Genomic DNA, 24,713 nt, shown 5'->3' on the forward strand with positions numbered 1-24,713 from the left:
TATCCTTTTAAGTAAATTAGAGTATTATGGTGTAACAGGAAATGCTGCAAAATGGTCCAAATCTTATATCTCTGACAGGAAACAAAGGGTGTTGTTAGGAAAGAGACATGTATTAAGCTACCAGGCATCATCCAAATGGGAACTAATAAATTACATGTGGGGTCCAACAAGGTTCCATTTTAGGGCTCTTACTTTTTCTTGTGTATATCAATGACCTTTCATCAGTAACATTACCAGATGCCAAGTTCGTTTTGTTTGCCGATGATACAAACATTCTAATAAATAGCAAATAAAGTGTAGTCTTAGAAAGATCGGCTAATAAAATATTTGTGGACATTAATCACTAGTTCCTAGCCAATTCTTTGTCACTAAACTTTGAAAAAACACACTACATGCAGTTCAGAACTTGTGATGGGTGTCCTACGAGTGTATGCCTAACATACAATAACAAGCAGAAAGAAGAACCGCACAGTGTTAAATTCTTGGGATTACAGCTTGATAATAAATTCAACTGGGAGGAGCACACCACAGAACTGCTGAAGCGTCTTAACTGATCTCTATTTGTAATGCGATTATGTCAGACATAGGGTATATAAAAATGATAAAGCAGGCATACTATGCTTACTTTCATTCCATAATGTCATATGGGATTACTTTTTGGGATAATTCATGAAGCCAAGATAAAGTTTTCTGGGCGCAAAAACGTGCAGTAAGAGTTATATGTGGTGTGAACTCAAGAACATTCTGCAGAAGCCTGTTTAGGGAACTAGGGATACCAACTACTGCTTCCAAATATATTTATTCCTTAATGAAATTTGTCATTAAAAATATATCACTTTTTCAAACCAACAGCTCAATTCATGGAATCAATACAAAAAATAAGAATAATCTTCACAAGGATTTAAAATCACTTACTCTTGTACAAAAGATGTGCATTATTCAGGAACACACATTTTCAATAACTTGCCAGCAGCCATAAAAAGCTTAACAACCTATGAAATTCAGTTTAAGAGAAGCCTTCGGTACTATTTCCGTGCAGTAATGTGTACATTTTAAATAAATGTGTGTGTGTGTGTGTGTGTGTGTGTGTGTGTGCGTGTAAGTACAATTTAACTTCCGCGCCATTTCAGTGCAGTAAGTATTCATTGTAAATAAGTATTATAGTAGTACTATTCCATGTTTATTACTTTTTTCATATTAAATTCAGTGCATTAGTGTTTGTTCAAATGGCTCTGAGCACTATGGGACTTAACTGCTGAGGTCATCAGTCCCCTAGAACTTAGAACTACTTAAACGTTACTAACCTAAGGACATCACACACATCCAAGCCCGAGGCAAGATTCGAACCTGCGACCGTAGAAGTCGCGCGGTTCCAGACTGCAGCGCCTAGAACCGCTCGGCCGCTCCGGCCGGCTATTAGTGTTTGTAAAATGATTCTTTCATAAAGTGTTCATTAAAAAAAAGTGACGCTCGTTCCACTTGTGACCTGTGGAAGGTACATAAGCTTATTTGTTTCAGTTGTAGATATTTGTCATATGTTATTGTTTTTCTGACATGTTCTACGTCCTGGAGGACCTCCTCACTACGGATGAATTGGAATGAAAGTGAATCTTATCTAATCTACGGCTCTTTTATACCGGTATCGCGGTGGTGCAGCGCTCTTTTTCCTCCTTTACCGAAGTGATATAGTTTCATAATTGGATATGAAATCACGAACTTGAGCACAAAGTAACAATCGGTTTCGTGTTCAAAACACATAAACTCTGCATTCTGAAAATTGTTATTACTTCGAAACTAGTACTTAGAATTAAGATATTAGCAACAGAAATTACTGTAGTTCCACTTCAAAAAGTTGATATCGACATCTCCGTAATTATTACAGCTATGAACTGAGACTATACGTTGTTTAGTGAGAGGTTTCTCACGATTCATCTAACCAGAATATAACTTTTCTGAGTGACTCTGTATGAGGTTTAGTAAATAATTTGATTATTGCTTGCAGAAGTGCAGATTTTTAACATATATTAGAAATTAGAGGCTTCCAGAATGATATGAGTCTACAAAAGTAAAGGCTAAAAATTAGCATAGGAAATTTGACTGCCGCACTGGCATTACTCCTCTGACGACATTAATAGACAAAGTGTAATTATTCGGATTTATCCACCTCATTAACTCAGCCATTTTAATTCTGAGCTTTGGAATTTTTATGGTGACGAGAAATGAATGGGAAACAAAATAAAAACGCACAGCTTTCCGCAGAGTCATACAAGATAGTGCGATTCGTGACCATTAGGCAAACTAACTTTAATTGATATACAGAGTTCGGATTATTGAATACTTCCTGATCTATCGAAATAAAGGTTTTGTTGTTTTATTATTTTTTCATATATTTTTCGTCCTACCCCTTTTTTATTTCGTTGTGTTTCGGTAGAATGAATGCTGGTGTTTTATGTGGGTACACCGGACACACCTAGAACAGAGGACTCTTTGTTGCCACAATCGTTTCTATATTAATGCAATTCGTTGATTAACCTGCACGATTGTTCTATATATAATGCGTGAAAATTCTGTGCATGTTTCATTTAGTTAAAATCTGTTAAGCAACTGACAGAGTTTTCTACAAACTTAACGATAAAAAGTGGCATTTTTATTCTTGTATACAACTCAGTTATCTACTGTTACTATTTTAGAAATTCACTAGAGCTTCGTTATGACAACAGATTATTACATTGCGGTGAAGATCTTCACAGTTAATGAAGTATATTAATTATTATAACAATCCACAAGTCAGACATAGGACCATAGTGTAAATCTCCGATGAATAATGATGAAGTTTATGACAACACAGTTGGTGCCAATGAGATATTCGCTGTCAGAAGTCAGGAAGTCTGTGGCGCTACCAGATGAAGGAAACTATACTTTCATACTCTGTCGCAAAGAGCGAGACATGAGCTCTGTAAAACAGTTGGCTGGACTCACTATTTGCTGGAAATGAGTTCTGGGGGTATAGTATTTCATGTTGAAACTACCTCTGTGATGTTAACACAATATTTCGTGTATGTTAAAGATCAATTCAAGATGACTCCAAATAGAGCAGCATCGTGTCCCATACTGCACAATTGATTTAAATCTCATACAATCATTGCTAATCTCGTCAATTGACGGGACTTGAAAATTTCGAAGATTGTCGGTCCAGACAAGTGACGATGTACAGTTTCTCCCAGTTTGAATGTGAAACGATGTACATTGACGGACTCGATCCGTCTTCACTGTTTAGCGAGAGGAATGCAGTTTCTAAAATGGGCCGTTTGAGGTGTGAAGTTAAACTGCTGGAGGGCGGCAGCTGTTCGTTCTGACCGTATAGAAACGAAGGACACGGTTTCGCGATATCTTACGGTCGACGAAATGTTGCGTGAATTGGAGCAACAATTTGTTGAAAATGGCAGTGAGGATGACGACATCGACGATTCACATGACGATTCTAACTCTGTGCAGGAAAAAGTGTGTCAAACTTCAAGTGAGTATTTCTCGTTTTGACTGCGTAAAACGTTAGTTTGAACATTGCGTTCTTTTCTGATGTTCCCTCATTTTCTGAACCATGAAACATACTTTTTAGTTGCTGTAGGCCAACACGAAAGGCTGCAAGAAAATACACTGCATAGCAGTGCAGTGAGTGAGAAATAGCCATGTACAAGAAACCTTGCTAAAAAAAATTGCCCTATGTGAAAGGAACGTTTAGCAATTTATAAGCGTAATCCAGAAGAAGCACAGCAAGTTTCAGGCTTTCATAAAAGGTTATTATCGTAGTTAGATGTAGGCTTGTGTTCTTAATAAAAAATATTGAAAAATGATAAAAATGTTCGGGATTCTAAGAAACGGCAAGGCTTACTTAGCCGGCAGTCAAAGTGTTAATCAATTAATAATCTGCTTACGCAGATAACACAACAACACTTCGCCATCGAGTTACAGTGTCACAACTTCGGAGTAGCTGAGGACAGTAGTAATGAAACAGAAGAGTCGCACGAAGTGTTCTGAATGGTGCTGACTTTTAACGATCAATACTTGGGGATCAGCGGCCAATTTATTGCGCCCGTGCTACATTGCTTGTCCATTGGGGGCTCATAATGTATTAATTTATGTAGGTTACCCATTAATAATAACATCGGTACATACACTACTGGCCATTAAAATTGCTACGCCACGAAGATGACGTGCTACTGACGCGAAATTTAACCGACAGGAAGAAGATGCTGTGATATGCAAATGATTAGCTTTTCAGAGCATTCACACAAGATTGGTGCCGGTGGCGACACATACAATGTGCTGACATGAGGAGAGTTTCCAACCGATTTCTCATACACAAACAGCAGTTGACCGGCGTTGTCTGGTGAAACGTTGTTGTGATGCCTCGAGTAAGGAAGAGAAATGCGTACCATCACGTTTCCCACTTTGATAAAGGTCGGATTGTAGCCTATCGCGATTGCGGTTTATCGTATCGCGACATTGCTGCTCGCGTTGGTCGAGATCCAATGACAGTTAGCAGAATATGGAATCGATGGGTTCAGGAGGGTAACACGGAACGCCGTGCTGGATCCCAACGGCCTCGTATCACTAGCAGTCGAGATGACAGGCATCTTATTCGCATGGCTGTAACGGATCGTGCAGCCACGTCTCGATCCCTGAGTCAACAGATGGGGACGTTTGCAAGACAACAACCATCTGCACGAACAGTTCGACGACGTCTGCAGTAGCATGGACTGTCAGCTCGGAGACTATGGCTGCGGTTACCTTTGACGCTGCATCACAGACAGGAGCACCTGCGATGGTGTACTCAACGACGAACCTGGGTGCACGAGTAGCAAAACGTCATTTTTTTCGGATGAATCCATGTTCTGTTTACAGCAACATGATGGTCGCATCCGTGTTTGGCGACATCGCGGTGAACGCACATTGGAAGCGTGTATTCGTCATCGCCATACTGGCGTATCACCCGGCGTGATGGTATGAGGTGCCATTGGTTGCACGTCTCGGTCATCTCTTTTTCGCATTGACGACACTTTGAACATTGGACGTTACATTTCAGATGTGTTACGACCCGTGGCTCTACCCTTCATTCGATCCCTGCGAAACCCTACATATCAGCAGGATAATGCACGACCGCATGTTGCAGGTCCTGTACGGGCCTTTCTGGATACATAAAATGTTCGACTGCTGCCCTCGCCAACACATTCTCCAGATCTTGCACCAATTGAAAACGTCTGGTCAATGGTGGTCGATCAACTGGCTCGTCACAATACGCCAGTTACTACTCTTGATGAACGGTGGTATCGTGCTGAAGCTGCATTGGCAGCTGTACCTGTACACGCCATCTAAGCTCTGTTTGACTCAATGCCTAGGCGTATCAAGGCAGTTATTTCTCAGGATCTATGCACACAGATTGCGTGAAAATGTAATCACATGTCAGTTCTAGTATAACATATTTGTCCAATGAATACTCGTTTATTATCTGCATTTCTTCTTGGTGTAGCAATTTTAATGGCCAGTAGCGTATGGGACGCGAGGTGCCGCCTCCCCATATCAGAACTAGCTGTTTAGAAAAAATGTTTGACGACCACTGGCCTACAGTAAAGCTCTAATTAGCCTCTCTCTCACAACACATGCTCAAAGATTTTGCCACGCGGGGCAGCCGCGCGACCTTGGGGGCGCCTTGCCTCAGTTCGCGCAGCTCCCCTCGTCAGAGGTTCGAGTCCTCCCTCGGCCATGCGTGTGTCTTTTGTCCTTGGTTTAAGTTGGATTAAGCAGTGTGTAAGCTTAGGGACCAAAGGCCACAGCAGTTTGGTCCCAAAAGACCTTACCACAATTTTGCAATTTCCTCAAAGGTTTCAAGTACAGAATACTGCTTAAGATGGAAATTCTAATACACATTTCTACGTTTCCATTGTTATAACATAACTTTTACTTAAAAATCACTTTCAGTAGACAATAATAAAAAGTCAGTCGTGCAAGCCGAGAGCCAGTCTGTTTGCCTGTCTGTAGGCCATCGCCTGGGGATAGCTGGCTGAATAGAATGGGGCCATCCTCGAGGGACTGCAACTAGTAAAAATCCCAGCACCTACCCCGCTTTCAATCTGTGATCTCCAGGAACGGAGTCTAGTGCTCTACCCGCTAGGCCATTATGGCCACACATTGTAAAATAGCATACCGAAGTATGTCAGTATTAGTTCTTAAGTTTTCGTGAAATAGTCGGGACGAGATGTTTAGAAATAGAGACTCAATGCTATTCTTAGCGCATTCGATAAAATAATTTTATGCTTACTGGCATTCAGATCAAATTCTAGTTGCTGAACACAAAATTAACTGACGCGTCTATTAGATATAAATATGATTTTTATCAACGGAAATATAAGGGTGTAACAAAATGATACCGATAAAATTGACAGTGTAGTAGAATGTGTCGTGGGCAACAAATTGAGGGTAGGAATCTATATTTGGAAATGTCATCCAATGAAGCTGCAGAGCGCAAAGTTACAGGAATCAACACCTACCGCAAGCCCACACCACTTCTGTAAAGCAAACCTGCGTTTGTACACTGAAGTGACTGCACTTCGCAGTCGCCTCTGTGATGTGACCAGCATGGACGGGTTCGCTCTGAATTATGTCAAGCTCATTGGGAGAAGTTTCGTTTGTTGTACGCAAACGTATAAACGTTGTCTGCCAAGGTGGTGGACCAGCGGAAGACACTGATCTATTCAATTTCGATGATCTGTACCTTCGTCGGATGACTTTTTTCGGACATGGTTTTTCCTTTAACTTTTTTTGCAAGACACTCCATACAACACCTCGAAGTTGCCAGTATCCTTTCGTTATATCCTGCATATGCCGGATGTCTCCAGCGACGCCCACTCGCTACGCAATCTGCTGTTGTATTTGTCGCCACAGCCGGCCGGTGTGGCCGAGTGGTTCTAGGCGCTTCAGTCTGAAACCACGCGACCGCTACGGTCGCAGATTCGAATCCTGCCTCGGACTTGGAGTGTTTGATGTCCTTAGGTTAGTTAGGTTTAAATAGTTCTAAGTTCTAAGTGACTGATGACTTCAGCTGTTAAGTCCCATAGTGCTCAGAGCCACAAACAATATGATTTCTAAAATGAAATGTTATGTACGAAATCAACAGAATAATACTGAATTAGACTAGTGCAATGTTGGATTTCATGGTATCTATTAACAAGGAGGTCAAAACACAGCTACAGTAATGTACAATTTCAGCAGCGACTGAGTAGCATTGCCGTCGAGATGGGACAAGTCAGGTGTGGTTCAAATGGCTCTGAGCACTATGGGACTTAACATCTGAGGTCATCAGTCCCCTAGAACTTAGAACTACTGAAACCTAACTAACCTAAGGACATCACACACATCCATGCCCGAGGCAGGATTCGAACCTGCGACCGTAGCGGTTACGTGGTTCCAGACTGTAGCGCCTAGAACCGTTCGGCCACTCCGGCCGGCCCAGGTGTGGTCAAGACATTTTTGCAGATCAGATCCAATGTGATAACTTCAGTGGGTTTGTTTCAGTACTGTTTTTTATGGTTGGTATCGATCGGTTGATAATAACTTCACTATCGAAATATCGGTAAAAATTTGAGTGCATGTCTTTCTTTCCCAATATCATTACCTATTACTAGCACAACTCGAGCAGCCATCGTAGACGGTTTGCAGATGATGCTGTCGTTTGCCATCTATCAATACTATCAGAAAATCATAACTAATTACAAACTGATTTACACAAAATATTTGCATAGTGCGAATCGTGTCGATTGATTGACCCTGAATACCAAAAGTGTGAGGTCCTCCACATAAGTACTAAAAAATCCGTGAAATATGATTACACTATAAATCACACATATTTATATTAGATATATATAGTTAAGATCAACTTAAATTGTTATCATAATACAGAAAATGTTTCACGAAAAGCGGACAAAAGACTGCATTTTATATGCGGAACGTTTACAAGACGCAACAAATCTGCTAAAAAGACATTCTGCACTACACTTGTCCATCCTCCGCTAGAGAGTTGCAACGTAGTATGAGATCCTTACCAAATAGGATTGACAGGGGGCACCAGATAATTTCAGATGAAGGCAGTTCGTTTTGTGTTATCGTGAAGTAGGGGAGAGATTGTCACGGATATCAGAAGCAATATGAGATGAAAATCGTTAAAGCAGAGGTACTTTTTACTTCAGTGAGATCTTTTCAGGAAATTTAAAGCACCAACTTTCTGTTCTTGGTGCCGAAATATTATGTTTACTCCCACGCACACATGGGGAATGATGGTCGTAATAAAATAAAAGTACTCGGAGCTCGCAAGGAAATATTTAGGTCTTCAGTTTTCCCACGTGCTATTTGAGACTGTTGTACATAAATAGTCCAAAAGTAGTTGTATGAACCGAGAGCGAAACACTTAACTGTGATGTTTCCAGAAAGAAATTTTCACTTTGCAGCGGACTCTCGGCCCGACTTACAGTTCTGACCCGCCAGGAAGTTTCATTTACATGTGAACTGCAGTGGATGTAGTCTCCTTCCGATTTGAGTTAAGGACGGATGATGATCCACCAGACTTAGGCTTGGCAGTGCTGAGAGTATGTTGCCCGCATTGTGACGTGGACACCTTGCAGACGTTGGTGTGTGTGCCGTTGTAGGGGGCAGCAGGCGGGAGTCAATGGTGGTGGGCGAGCTGCCGGCGCAGCTGCCGCAGGCGTCCGCGGGCAGCCCCTCGGACGAGGAGGACCGCTGGGGGTAAGTCGCTGCTGCTTCGTCTCCGCCCAGCTGCTGGGTTTGCACAACAGCTCGGCACGTTCAGGAGCAAGCGTGTCAGTGTGTGCCCACAAGCCCTTACACATATATATATATATATATATATATATATATATGTGTGTGTGTGTGTGTGTGTGTGTGTGCGCTTCCATTGCATCTCAACAATACAAGTAGGAGTCATAAAGTTTTAATTGTAATATCGAAAAAATAAAGTTACATAATTTATTTTTTGTTTGCTTGCAGGTACACATTTGCAGTCTTGGTATTATTCGAGAAACTTAATCTTAGATCCAATAGTACCAGGAACTTACACGCTCACGTGACTAGGTAGAGTCACGTTACAGTTCAGAGTAGTGCCAGTTCGCAGTTTATGCCACGTAAAGTGACTGCAGAGATAAGGGCTCCGCAGGCAACCACGATGGCTCTTAACATCATACGAGTTACTGACAGCGCTAAGGCAATGGCGATGGAGAAGCAAAATGTTGTGCAAAGATGTACACAGTGCTGAACAGAGTGGGATTCAAGTACGTACGCCAGAGAAGAAGGCACAAATGGCACACAACAAATATCCTGTCGACGATACGAATAAATTTGGTATTAGACAGCAATTTCTCCAATATTATGAAAAATACAAATAAACACCTACTAAAGAGGGCTGGAGGTGTGGCCTTCTGCTCTCCTAGCACTGTCAACCGTGAAACAAGATAAGCCTGTATCCATGAATAATAAATGTACATTCTGATAAAAAAGTCTTACTAGCGTCTCCGGGCTTTCGACAGATCGTCACTGCCGCTCAGGACTGCCAGGATTGCTTGAAGCTGAGCCGCAATAAGGATCTGTCGAAATGCCAGAGAGGCTATTAAGAAATTTTTAACGGAATATTCATTTATTATTCTCGGATACACACTTACCTTGTTTCACGGCCGACAGTGCCAGGCGAGCAGAAGGACGATAGCTTCACTGGTATGTGCTGACCTCTGTGTGGCTCGCAGTCTTGGCTGCTGAGGTGACGGAGAGCACGACGCACTGGGCAGCTACGTCACAGGAGTTTGCTGACAGAACACACTGTGGACATTGTCTAGTGGCCAGCAGCTGGACTAACCGGTTACCATGGTGCTCTCGTTCACGCAGCTGTGCACAAAGTGGCCATAGTCATCAACAGTTACGTCACGGCCTCTCAGCGAGAGAACACCCAGCGACGTCCGTGTTTGTTCACAGATACAGGCAGGTCGAAGAGCAGGCGGAGGGGGGGGGGGGGGGGGGCAACTACTACACGTCCTGTGATGATGGTAGTTTGGCAACTCACCAAGTACCGTCAGTTAGGGTTCCCCAGGACTAGTGGTAGGGTGAACCCAAGTCTTCTCGTCAGCAATCCTTGGCAACCAAGTCCTTCAGGGCGGGCCGGCTGTTGCATGGTAACCGAAGACTTCTAGACAGACCGTGAATAGAGTGTCACAGGTTCCACCTCAGGCTTGGTTAGCTGCAAACTGAGAATGAATTACATCCATAACAAGAATGGCAAGAGTGAATGAATGTGGCCCAGTTTTCTAGACCTGCACTGCTCCACAGGGTCACAACTTTTCTCTTCAGGCTTTCAGATTAGCTATTTCTGCACAGTTATTAGATGAAAGTCACTCCTACATAGGACTTACGTGTTGTTACTTGTATACAACTTGCATGTTGTTACTTCACTGCGTGTGGTGATACAGTAACAATCATCGTGAGGTCACCCTGCCGCATCAACATCTCGGTCAGTCAGCTTAGATTGTTCGTATGCAATATCAGTGTTCTTTGTTATTGTCATTCTGGTCTAAATATTGCGTATTACCCTTCTTTGTCTTCAACTCTGCTGATAGTGCTGGCCAGAGAAAATTTTAAAAGTTTTTCACATCCGCTTGGAATATCATTCTGGGCACAACACAACTTTCAAAAATTTCATAGCTTTTGTTACAGTGTACTAGACTGCAATGTTAGAAAAGAGACAGGAAAAAAATCTGTCTATGGAATTTTAAAAGGTGAAACATAAAAAACATAGTTTCAAAAAAAATTCCAAATTATATTTTTGCGGTAACTTGGTTACAACCGCCTGAGCTCTGGGGTTGTAATATATCAGAACGACCGAGAGGTATAGTTTGGGAGAGAGGGATGGCTCACGCCGAAGCGTGCAGAGAAACACAGGCAAGTATATCATTCACTTTATTACATTAAAGATACACGCGGGGCCTTCTGCTGAACTCGGCGATGGCGCTGTACACCGTGCTAATGCCGGAATCTGCAGCGTCGGTGCCCCGTCGCCCAGCGTTGCGGACTTAGCGCTCCTATTCACGCCACAGCTACGTGGCCGCCGCGTGCGTTAGCCGCTCCCGATAGCTCGGAAAATAGTTGACTGTTCCTCAAGCGCGACTCGTGGATTCTATGTAGAGCGCCGACGCGAAGCAGTCTTACCAGCTCCGGCCGTCCGCCCAGGCAGCTCGTTCAGTTCCTGCAGACAGCTCTGCACCCGGGAGGCCGCGAGTTCGCGCTCCGGCCCCATCCCTGTGGACGACAGCTTGCAGTCCGCCGGACGATGTCACTCAGAGAGCACAGGATAGCGGCCCTCTCGCTCCTAGCGCCGGCGTAGCTCCAAGGTGTGACGCGCCCCGCCACAACAATGACACGTCCGTGCAGTGGAGATTGGAGGCAGCTTCAGGGAGCGGTTGGCAACCGATATCCATCACCTAAAGGTCGTCGTGGTTGGCCTGCAACTTAAATAATCGTCATTCTCTTCAGTTCTAGACGCATATAGAATGGCGACACGACTGCCGACTTTGAGTCTCCGGACTCTTATTTATACGTCTTTTCCCTACGCCTCTGACGTAGTGGGACAAGTGGAGTGCTCTTTGATAATTAAAACGTCAGCATTCCTCAGCCAGTTTCAGCCATTACACACAGCGCATGGGTTTTTCACAGCACGTCGGTGCCCTGTGCTAACCTGATTACTTCACATTTGTATACAGAGCCGGCAAGGCCGTGCATTCTAGCCTGCGAGCGGTGTCGTAAACCTACCTCGCAGCCTCGTTTGCAAAACATGAACACTGCCCGCGCCTGCCATCCGACGTGACAATCACTCCCTTACACACTGCCGTCCAGCCATAACTGAGCGACACTTGCGAGAATTCCCCAAATCCACGCCTGTACTTATTCGTGGTGCAGCAACATAAAACATCAGAGTTGAAGGGATCAGTCGTTTGTACAAAAACATTGTACTGTGAATAACTGTTGTCACAGTAATACTGTGGTAGGAGTATAGTCAAGTAAAACTGTCGATCAGTGTGTAACACTTGTGCTAGGCAGGGCATTGGCGTATAGAGTTGTAACGTGTGCCAGTGCTCCACTTGTATGTACCGCGGTGTCCACCAGTGAAATTTCCGAGGTCGTTCAGGGATATTTGCTATTTTTGGACAAGGGTTCCGTAGTCTCTCACTCTATTTCTGTCTCCATTTACCTTTGTACCTGTATTGCACTGAAAATATCTGCACAACAGTGCAAATATCGACGGTCTGCACTTATGATTTTTCTAGAAAATAGTTTCTCCATTCATTCACGATACTTATTGTTGACAACAGTAATGCCCACTTTACTCTTCTCCCTCAAGCTTGCATCCAGTACCACGATTCTGTCGCCAGTCTGTTTTTCAGGCACAGTGAGTTGCACCTTAATGGCGATACACAGCTGTGTGGGTAGGTTTACTGACGAGGAGTTGGCCAGTATGCAAGTCGTGTATGGATTCGCTGAATGCATTAGAAGAATGGTCTATGACGCTATGCTGAGCCTGAGAATTTTGCTCATTTTGTGTGAAGACCGTTTCACGGAAATGGAGATAATCACTGTAAAAAAATCCACTCCATCATAATTACGTTATTACTCTGTAATAAACCACTAGAAACCACGGATCCTTTATACCAAATACTTAGAAAATATAACTGAGCAAACTTCGTAAGTTTATAGATGGAGTTCGTGTTTGCTCTTTAAAACATACGTATTCTAGATTGGAAATCTTCTTCCAGGAATTTGGCCAAACATTATGTTCAACAACTTGAAACGCTCCGCCACTGGAACTTGTGACCCACTTGTTGGCAGCGTGGTGGACCTGCAGCTGGGCCCCGGACAGATCCAGCCGCGCGGCTACCGCCTCACGTCGGCGCGCTACGGCGAGGTCTACCTGGGCCTGCTGATGACCAAGGGCCAGCTGGAGGTCGAGGTAGTCAGCGCCCGCAACTTCTGCAGCGAGGACCGCGAGAACCCACCAGGTGAGCCACACTGCACCAGGTTCCGTAGCTTCCAGTACCACGGCAATTCACCACACTCTGCAGTTCTACTGTGTGAACTTAAATTTGTTGGCATTTGACAGCGAGCACGCTAGACTAATCCCGCCAGCACTACACCAACGGTAGCCTGACATTTTCGGCTCTCTTTGTGTTGCAACTTTCACTTCAAAAAGCTTTTGTAGGCTATAAAAGTTTAAAGGCAATTTTCAATCACCAGCGCTGTGGGCTGCCTACAGACAGTATCGTGTGAAGGCAACGTCGCGATTTGAAACTTAAAATTCAGATGCCCAGTAAATCGCACTGTAGTAGCTGTAAACAGCGTATGTAGACCCGTATTCTACACCACTTACCAGTCGCGTGGATTTCTCTGATATAAAATCTCTAAGTAAAATATGAATTTAATATGCAAAATGCTTAATAACTATGGAACCTTAGGTCATCCTCACCCCTTCCAGGACCATATCATCTATCAGGACTTGTTCCATGAAGTATTTCGTTACTGTGTGTTAATTTTTGTCTCAAGGTGTCAGAATGCGATACGTGCTAAAGGTACCCTTTCTTCCTCCATCCTCTGTCTAGATTGTAGCCAGCGTCACTTACTTGCTGATATTTGGTTTAACATTGGCTTAACAAATAGTTATATCCTTACATCATTGTTTGTGGTGTCATCCAAAGGATTACATGTTTTGAGAGCACTTACAATTTTTTTTCTGCTGCATGTTTCAAAACCATTCAGTACAGTCGTATCTCTTACAAAAATTTCTTTTCCTTTCGCATCTTTGCCTGTCTGGCTTTTCTTCCGCGCAGTAGTATTAATTTGCTGTTGATATCACTGCCTGGCTCTGAGAACTATGGGACTTAACATCTGAGGTCATCAGTCCCCTAGAACTTAGAACTACTTAAACGTAACTAACCTAAGGACATCACAGACATCCATGACCGAGGCAGGATTCGAACCTGCGACCGTAGCGGTCGCGCGGTTCCAGACTGAAGCGCCTAGAACCGCTCGGTCACTCCAGCCGGCTGATATCACTGCCTCTTTGATTCCAAATGTTTCAAATGTGCGACTTCTTCGAGTGGCTTATTATACTTTGGCATGTTTGTTGTTTCTGAAAATTTCTCCTAATGTCATTAATTTCAGTTTTTCTACTGAGATTCTTAACTTACAATTATAACGTCTTATGTAGTTAGTGTCACCCATTTTACTTTCCTTCTATTTCCTCATCATCAACAAATTAATTCTTTTCTCTTAACTTTGACCTTATTTTAATTTCCTAAATACTTCGCACATAAACCGGTGAGGTGTTGCGCTTATAAGGCACTGGGCACGCATTCAAGAGTACAGCAGCAGTTCGTCACTATTTGGTGATCTAGATTTAGATTTTCTGTGATTTTCCTAAATCGCTTAAGTAGAATGCCAGAATGTTTCCTTTGCAATTGCTCGACCGATTTACTTGCCCATCTTTTGCTAGTCAGGCCCTGTGCACGTTCTCTTGTGGTGTACGAGCCAATGCGTGATACTCGGGTTCGATGGTTTGAAAATGGCAGCAGCCACGACACCTCGATTCGATACGCTTGGTGGTAGTCTACTGTCCACAAGCAGCTAGCAACTGAAAGCTCTTCACCTAGTTCCAATCCGTTTTCAGGCACCTGAAGGAGCTGTTAGCTATGACGAACAACCTGTCTTTTTTTGTGGATGATCTGAGTTAGTGTTTCATTCTGTCAACGAACAACATTGGTTATGTAACCTCACGGAACTAGAGAAAGTATCTGCGCTATCTGAATAGAAATGTGGGAAACACAAGTGTGGAATCAATTTATTGGACTCACCAAAACGAAACAATAATACAACCTCCCAAAAGAACGACAGACTCGATCCCATCTGCGGATCGTCACCAATATAAAATAACAAATAATAATAGAAAAGACCCGACTCTTCACGGGGAGAGATCACGATCAAACAATTCTACAATGTCAAGATGTTCGTCGACAATACCAAATCCATCTGTAAGAGATCAGCCAGCTAGAAGAGGCGTCTGGCCGTCGCTGCCGGGGTGGCAGCTCGGTATACTTCCAAGTGGTGCTCGAACTGCCCTTTTGCCGGCAGTGCGTCGCCTTATAAAGCCCGTTTGCCGGATGTACCTGCCGGAAGTATTTGCGATCACGTGCCTGGCGTAGCAAAGTAGTTCCTGGGTTAGCTGCGACCTCTGGTGAAGCTGTTCTGCAGGCTCCGCGGAAGGGTAGCGGTCCCTGTGGCGGCCGTTGGTAGAGACCTGATGTTGTGATGTGTTGTTTTGTGGCCGCCGGTAAATATTTGTGTTGACAACACAGACGACTTAGGTTTTTCTGGTGAATTAACGCCCTGTGATGCAGGCATCTCGTGCTGGTTGGACATGTAGTGGGATGCCGATGCAGTAGGAGCTACGATGTTTGAAGTGGGTGGCCACACCATACTATAAGCCACTACAATTGCAGCACCAAAAAAAATAGCAAGTAACGAGTTACTGAACCTACTATGTGTATTTACTATAGTAGAAAGAATAAGTGATTAAAGTTTTAGGTGATCTGGGGCTATGCATGTGCCACATTTAGCACATGGAGCTGCCACATCTGGCAGCAACAATGACTATAATCGGGTTGACGTCTAGTCAACTGAGCTTGGATAACAGATACATGTACATAGTTCCATCTGTTCCAGAGTTCATCAGTTACTGCAATGGGTAGGGATTGGTGAGAGCCGGCCGTGGTGGTCTCGCGGTTCTAGGCGCTCAGTCCGGAGCCGCGTGACTGCTACGGTCGCAGGTTCGAATCCTGCCTCGGGCATGAATGTGTGTGATGTCCTTAGGTTAGTTAGGTTTAAGTAGTTCTAAGTTCTAGGGGACTGATGACCACAGATGTTAAGTCCCATAGTGCTCAGAGCCATTTTTTTTCTTTTTTTTTTTTTTTTTTTTTTTTTTTTGATTGGTGAGACGTGAATCTCTCGGCTACTCGCGATCAGAGGAAACCTGTGGTACCGCGTGATCTTGCTGAAAGATAAGGTCACAGAGATCTTGAAGATAGTGCTCAACCACCAACCTTAACACGTAAGGAGTGTAACATGTGTTATCCAAATTGCTGACCATGCAAATCGGAACTAATTGTGTTGTGCACCCGATAGGACCTGTACCATCATGTAAGATTCTAGGCCCTTATGACTATGATGAATGCAGTCTGGTAACATTCGTTCTCCTCAGAGGATTCGCACAAGATACGGTCATCGTGGTGTTTTACGTAGAACCGGGACTCATCTGAAAAGTTGATGAAGTGTCTCTTCTGTGTCCAGGAATGTCGTTGGACGCCTCTCTCAGCTGCTGCACCATGGAAAGCAGCATCAATTTACTGTCGTCATGCTGACAGTATGTAGTGTCCCATTCTTTGTCGCAATGTCTACGTAGATACTTGCCCGCTGCATCTACTTGAATATTAATGGAATCCACTCTAAAAAAATCATTTGCCGAAGCCATATGCTTAGAAAATAACAACTCTCAAAACTTTCAAAGTTCTGTGGTACGTCGACTTCCGCTTTATAATAGGGACTTTTCGGAGCGGCGAGCTACCTATTGCGAAATTACAGTATTCATCACTGTCTACCAGCCCTTAATGGTAAATCGCCTGAAGTTCCATGACTGTTAAGTGAAATTTTTAGTTTTAGTTTCCCACTTGAGTTCCCGAACTGTCTCCATAATACTCCTGTATTGAGCAAACCCACCAGTAACAAATCTAGCAGCCTACCTCTGAATTGTCGACCATTTGCCTTCCATACTACCGTCCTTACCTGCTGGCTCCATTTCACATCGATCTGAGACGTTTCGCCTAGATATTTAATCGACATGAGTGTGTTCTGTAATCTAGCATTATATGATTGTTTTCTCCTACTCACCTGCTTTAATTTACATTTTTCTACATTTACAGCTAGCTGCCATTCATCACCCCAACTAGAAATGTTGTCTAAGTCATCTTGCATTCTTCTACAGTCACCCAACGACGACGCCTGCCGAACACCACAGCGTCATCCGCAAACAGCCGCAGACTGCTACTTACCCTGTCCGTCATATCGTTTATATAAAAATTGAGTAAGACTGGTCCCATCACATTTCCCTGAGGCACACCCGACGATACCCTTGCCTCTGATGAACATTCGTCGTCAAGGACAACGTACTGGATTCTGTTATTTAAGGGAGAAACAACATTAGGAGGCTGTTTGATACGTATTTTTAGGGATTTTTTTTGGTGGGAAGAATTAACTGGAATTTAATCAAATTTTGACATCATTTCATTCATATCTCGAACAGCTTTTGTGAATTTTTTGAATAATTTCAGCGAACAATAACAAAGTTACGCTGTGATGTCCATTGCATGTTGTGTACAGTGTAGCCATTCTGATTTTCATTTGAAATCAGAAAGGTTTTGATTTTACATTAATAACTTATTTTCCAAGAATATGAACCTCAATGCAGGTGGAAATAGTGAAAATTAAAAATTTTGCAGCCGTTGGAACAATTTACTTCGAATTTCACGATTTTTTCCTCTAATTATGCGAAGAAAAATACCCTTAGAATCATATCCTCTCAGAAGTTGGTTCATATAATTTTCATGATTATCTGTTCTATACTTTTTAGGATAGGCTGCACGCAAATGTGATAAATGTCATTTGGAGATAAACGCGTTTGAAAAATAAATTCTCGGAAACTAGAAATTCAACGAAGTTAACAATAATGTAAAATGCTTACCGACTAATCTGCGATACCATCACCATATATTAATCCTTCTTTTTCCTCATAGGGTTCGTTTTGCGCTTGCAGCAGTGCTTTCCGAGCTTTCCGACCTTCCTTAGATTCCAATGAGCTACGTCGATTCTACCGGATCACGCGCTGGTTATCCATTTGTTTGGCATAATTGAAGCTTTGCGTGTTACTGCCTCGTTCATGCTCATCAGAAGGGACGAATTTCCTTCATTGAATAAGACCGCTGCTAAATATGACGCCAATTCAACGACTTTTAGTCCGGAGTGCAAGCGTTTAGGGGTTAGTCGCCAAATAGCGGGATTAAAACTTTCATTCGCATTTTGTGTGTGGCCACCTAAACATGTCTCCAGTAATTCACCCCTTGATAAATCTTCATGTATTGGAAGAACTTCCTTCTGTACGTCGGTGTGCAATGGAGTAAGGTGCTGTTCATGTTCCATTGCAAGGGCTGTTCGTTTCTGCCACTCGCACCAGCTGTCTCCTCCCTCTGCGCAGTAATCGTGTCGAAGATTTTCATTCCGTGGAAAACATATGATAGTATGTCGCCATAACTGCGCTCGAGCCTGTACCCTATGTGCACTCGGGTTTATCTTCATAAAATCTAAACGAATGCGAATTTCGCTTTGAAATTTTGAAAGTATATTCTTGGTTAGTTAAGCTAACGATTTATGCAATAAAAAAAATCGGATTTTTTGAACGTCATAATGTGATTCTCCCCCTTAAGAGGTGTTGCAGCCACTCACGTATCTGGGAACCTGTTCTGTATGCTCGTACCTAATCGTTGGCCCGACCGGCTAGCCGCGCGGTCTAAAGCCGTTACCACACGGACCGTGGTGCCGAACGTTAACGTTGAGCGTGCCTAGTTCAACGTGCTGCTGAACGATCAAGAATGATGCGACTTGTGCATATGGTACGTGGACCCCAACGTGGTATACGCGATCGCAACGCACTCCAGCGACAGTTGAGGGATGTTTCTAGTTCGTTAATCACACTGTTTACTCAACGGGTGCGCGTAAAATTCCCACATTAGCTCTATTAAAATGCACATTTCTTCCATCGTCCACGGAAAGGAAAGTACCATGTCCAATCAATAAGGAAACAGGCATATAAAAGTTCCATTACAAACTGTGCGTTACAAATTTGGAATACTTCTCCGCATAAGATAAACATTATTTCAGCGTTCCCACATTTTAGTAAAACACCAAGGTCGGTCTTACTTGATCACTATTCCTACCCAGTAGCAGAATCTTTGCAACATGTGAATTACGAAGCGTAAAAGAAGGAGGAGCAAAATATCTCTGTACAAGTAGCGTAAGCTGTCCTTTAGATTAAGTTAGTCGAACAAAGTCACCCCTCAAAAAAAGGGGATCTTGTATTTACATAACATAAAAATATTATAGTCTATACTTATATTAAACTAATAATAAAGTATCAGAACCTAATAAAAACGCGAATGTTAGGAAAAAAAACATTTAGTTGTGTTAGGACGCGAACCACCGCCCCTACAAAACCACCCAATGATAGACAGTGCCACTATTCATTACACTAAACCAACATCACACATTTTTCATCTAATCATAGTGTCTTACCGCTCCCTAAAAACCTTAATCGTAGATATTTTATTAACTGAAATTTAATTATAACACATTGTACCAAGAACAATGCGTTTTGGGTGGATCTTCAGTGTGTCGCTGCCTTCAAATAGCCTACTCTCATTATAAGCAAGTTATAATGATTCTCTTGCCACGAATATGATGTTTCTCATTATTTTATTGGAACGAATCACATAGTTAACAACGGGTTTTGCAGTGATTCTCAATTTGCTGGTGCTCGGAACGGCATATATACAAATAGGCTTGAAATGAGTGCCAATATGGTGCCTCACAACTCTGTACTGAAGGGAGACGGCGTGCCTGTGACGTAGATGGCGTTGTGCCATGTCATTGGTCAACGCTCAGACGCACGGTCAGAATATCTGACATGCCAGATATTGCTCTGCGCGTTCGGAAGGACTCCCGAGCGTGCTACTCCATGCTGTGACGTCAGAAACTCGGCTCGCTCAACGCTCGGATGCACGGTTCTTGCGCCAACGGCTTAACGCGCTGCTTCTCGAGTGGGAAGGCGTGCCGGTCCCCGGCACGAATCCGCCCAGCGGATGCGTGTCGAGGTCCGGTGTGCCGGCCAGCCTCTAGATGGTTTTTAAGGTGGTTTTCCATCTGCCTCGGCGAATGCGGGCTGGTTCCCCTTATTCCGCCTCAGTTACACTACGTCGGCGTTTGCCGCACAAACACTGTCTCCACGCACGCATACACCGTAGTTACTCTACCACGCAAACATTTGGGGTTATACTCGTCTGGTATGAGACTTCCCGGGGGGTTCCACAGGGGGCCGAACCGCACAGTTACCCTGGGTTCGGTGTGGCGGGCGTGGGGTGAGTGGACTGCTGTGACCTGTTGTGGGGTTTTGAACCACTGAGGGCTACGGCGGGCCGAAGCCTTCTAGATCCCCGGTTCAATACACGCAATACACCTAATCGTTGCTGCATGCCGTCTTTGGGGTTTTGTAGTCTTGATGACTAGCAGAGCAAATGAAAACTAGGAAGTAAGTGTGTGTGTTGTGCTTCCGCAGACACCTACGTGAAGACGTACCTGCGGGACGGCGAGCGGTGGCTGCAGAAGCGCAAGACGCGCGTGGTGCGGCACAGCCTGGAGCCGCAGTTCCGGCAGACGCTGCGCTACAGCGCGTGCGACGTGCTGGGCCGCGCGCTGCTCGTCATGCTGTGGGAGCGCCAGCCCGGCTTCGAGCACAACGTGGGCCGCGGCGGCGCCGAGGTGGCGCTCGACAAGCTCACGCTGACGCAGCCCACGCACGCCTGGTACCCGCTCTTCCCGCTGCACTCGCTCGGCTCTGACTCCAACGACTCCCCATGACCGCACTACCTGCAGTCCGCCCGCCCGCGCTGGCTCCCACCACACTGCTCACCGATCCAACCGCTCGCCCACCGACTTCGACAGCTGTCGACTCTCGGCGCGATCGCGAACGCTGCCCGTGCCGACGTCTGCGCCCTAGAGCTGCTACTTCGTTCCGGTAACTACTCGGTCCTCACTCCGCGTGCCGTGGAACATCCCTGCCAAAGATCGTCTGAAGCAAAAGTAGAGCATCAGCTGGTTCCGTTTGCAAGTCTGACCCTCGTGGCAGTTGGTGAAACTAGCACTGCATCGCAGGCCGACTCGCAGGGCTACACATTCTGGGGCAAGCGAATCTGGGCGTCACCTTTTACTGAGACCAGTAGCGCATTTGACCAGCTGACACCAGCAAATGTGTACATCAAGAAGGCCGCCTTTACAGCATTTAACCCTTTCTGCGTCGCGGTGGGGGAAGGTCTAAGTCGGTTAGGTTGGGCTCGTTAGTAGGTCGCCACAGAGTAAGCCATACTTGCTATCGATGGTCACTGATGGTAAACAAACTTCTCTATTCCTTCGTCTGCCAAATGAGCCTGAATTACCAATTTTTTCCAAAAATGTAACGATAAGGTTATTTTCCCTACCCTCCCACCATCGAACTGACGAACTTACTATCACGTCACCGCTTCTTTACGACTCAGGTTTATATCCAGTATATAATCGACCATTGGGGATACAGCAAGTGCAATAGTTTTGACAGCTGGTAATAATCCCCTTAAATATGCCGCATTGCTACTACTGTAAGTTTAATAAGCAGACTAGACCCAGATTGTGCAAAAATCCCTCTGGCCCACTGGTTTATGTAGATCACAGACAAATAAAGGGATTGCGTCCATCTTTGGAATGTCGCACACTGATGCAAACTGGGTCTTTTCTTCTGCTTCACAGCATTACTTTTCGACATCCCACATGTAAGCAAAAAGATCGTCAGGGAACACGCGTAGTATTTGCATTTTAAAGGGTTCCTGATGTGAATCTCGAATTGTCAGAAGTTCTGTTGACCTCAGTCTAATATGAGAGAAATAGACCACTTCCACGTTATCCAGTGTAATGCTTCCTAATGCATCAAAAAATTATATGGCGAAAGAAAAACATTGCTACATTACATCGCTAAGAACAACATCGCAGTTCTTCAGGAGGGTTTATGGTTTATTGAACGTGTTATGTAACATAAATTCAGCAACGACAAAACCATATGGAGAATTGAAGCTATGTATATCATTCTAGTGCATTTCGTAATGTGTCCATATAATACGTCATGTTCTTAAATGACGTAAAACGGTAGTTTCGCAACTTATCATCATCTCATACTCATAAAGCCCCATTCGCACTCAGGCCTCCACATTGTCATCTGAGCATTAATTGTACCAGTACGGTTTATTTCTGGGATTAAGCGTAATGAGTGAAACTAGTTATCGTTGTGATGTACCATGTGTTCATCGACCGTCGATGCATTTCTACGCCACAATTTTGCTGACAATTACCCCGCACATTTGGTTGAAACTTACAAATACTGAACCCGAAGTTTCCGATTATTCCAGTTCTGTTACTGACGGCATGTGATGTTTCTTGCAATCATCTGTGGTACCTTATTTTCGCAAAACAAAACCGAGTCTTACGGCTGACATGATACTTTCTAACTGAATTTTTTTGCTTTGTAATTTTAATACCAAACCGTATTCCCTACTAGCTAACAATCTCAAAAACAGTTTCATACAACCGATGATCTGCCATGATTCGCAATATCCTTAGACGAAAATTTAACCTTAGGTTTATGTAAAGCATAATTAATTTCAGTACTGTCCAGCTTTTGCATACAATGGTCTCCAGTAACCTACCAGTTTCATTGTGCACAAAACCAAGAATTTTGAGTTTTCTCTATATTTTATGGTCCGACAACAGTAGACCACAACAGCTTCCTCATTACAAATATTTTTTTAGCCACTAGTCTTCTATTTAGTTTGATGCGATACGTCACGAAGTCCTCTCTTGTACCAACCTCTTCATGTCAGAGTTGTACTTGCACCCTTCATCCAATTATTTGTTCGGTGTATTCCAATTTCTGTCTTTCCCTACGGTTTTTACCCCCTGCTAGTCCCTCTAGTACCAACGTGTTAGTCTCTAGCATATTATTTTTTAACATCCATTTTTCTTCACGGTATTTTCCATATATTCATTTCAGTGCCAATTCTGCGGAGAACCTCCTCCATTCTCATCTTATCAATTTTCAACATTCTGGCACAGCACCACAGCTCAAACGCTTCGACTCTCTTCTATCCAGTTTTGCCGCTGTCTGTAATTCACTACCACACAGTGCTGTGTTCCAAACGTACATTCTCAGAAATGTCTTTCTCACACTAACGCCTATGTTTTATAATAGTAGACTTCTCCTGGCCAAGAAAGCCCTTTTTCTTACGTCCTCCTTGCCTCTACCATCACGTTTTGTTTCCAAGGTTGCAGAGCTCCTTCACTCTATCTGATTCGTGGCCACTAATTCTGATGTTAAGTTTATCGCTATTCTCATTTCTGCTCCTTTTCATTTCTTTCGTCTCTCTTCGATTTACTCGTAATCATACTGTGTAATTAGACTACTCATTACATTCAGCACATCCTGTAATTCTTCATCACTTTCACTGAGGATAGCGATGTCATAAGTGAATCTTATCGTTCATACTCTTTCACTCTGAATTTTAATCCTACTCCCGAACCTCTGTTTTATTTCTGTCATTTCTTTCTGTTCCCCCTTGGTCCTTGTACATATTGTGTATTATCCATCTTTCTCTGTAGCACACAACTATTTTTCTCAGAGTTTCGAACATTTTCCATAATTTTACATTGTCGAGCGCTTTTTTCTAGGTTAACAAATCCTATGAACGTGTGGCGAGTTTTCTTAAGTGTTACTTTCATTATCAAGAGCAGCGTCAAAACTGCCAGCAGCTTGGATGCATAAGCTGTTAAGCTGACTATGCGATAATTCTGGCACTTATGTATTGCTGTCTTCAGAGTCATGGATGATATTTTCGTCGAAATCTCATGGTATGACTCCAGTCTCATAGATTCTTCACACCAGTTTGAACAGTCTTTTGGTTGCCGCTCCCCTCCAATGGTAGTAGAAATTTTGAAGGGATGTTGTCTATCTCCAAAGGTCTGATAAAATCTGACTCTCGACTTCCATTTCTTTTTCCGTCATTTCATCAGACAGATTCTTCCTTTCGCAGAATACTCTTTCGACCTGTCCACTTGTATGCGTTTAATATTGGAACTCTCATTGCACTCTTAATGTTGTCGCCCTTGGTTTTAATATCGCCGGAAGTTGTCTTGGCTTTTCTATATACTGCACCTGTCCTTAGGACAACCATTTCTTTTTAGATATCTGACAGATTTCCTGCAGCCATTTCGCATTGGTTTCCCGGCGCTTTATTTCAGTTGCAAGTGGCTTACACTGCTGTATCGCTGTCATTCCTCGAAAACTTTTGTACTTTCTTGTTTCGTCGATCAGGTGAACTGTTTCTTCTGTTACCCAAGGTCTATTCGTGGCTATTTTCCTTGTACCTATATCTGCTCATCTTTTGTACTTGCTTGTTTTTTCAGAGATTTCCAATTCTCTTCAACTGAACACCCATCTGTTGAACTCATTATCACAATATCTACAACCTTCGAGAACATCAAACACGCCTCATCATTCCTCAGTATTTCAGTATCCCATTTCTTTCCAAATTACCTCTCGCAGAGGATGATCTTGAACTTCAAATGTTCTAAATTCTGATCTGAGCCTATGTTTTCTCCGGGGTGTGAAAAAAAGTGCGCTATCTAATTTCGGAATCTCCGTCTCACCATGACGTAATGCA

General features: G+C 43.6%; 1 protein-coding gene across 1 annotated transcript in view; it reads left to right on the plus strand.

Moving 5' to 3' along the window:
• The window catches only part of LOC124788715 (regulating synaptic membrane exocytosis protein 1-like), a 165,376-nt gene extending 144,544 nt beyond the window's left edge, over positions 1–20,832 (plus strand). Inside the window, exons 8-11 of the mRNA XM_047255993.1 lie at positions 8,673–8,793; positions 9,055–9,073; positions 12,839–13,100; positions 20,531–20,832. Of these exons, the coding sequence (XP_047111949.1) occupies positions 8,673–8,793; positions 9,055–9,073; positions 12,839–13,100; positions 20,531–20,832 (704 nt within the window). The remainder of the gene's footprint in view (positions 1–8,672; positions 8,794–9,054; positions 9,074–12,838; positions 13,101–20,530) is intronic.
• The last annotated feature ends 3,881 nt before the right edge of the window (positions 20,833–24,713 follow it).

The sequence above is a fragment of the Schistocerca piceifrons genome, chromosome 3 (assembly GCF_021461385.2).
Source record: "Schistocerca piceifrons isolate TAMUIC-IGC-003096 chromosome 3, iqSchPice1.1, whole genome shotgun sequence".
NCBI lineage: Eukaryota > Metazoa > Arthropoda > Insecta > Orthoptera > Acrididae > Schistocerca > Schistocerca piceifrons.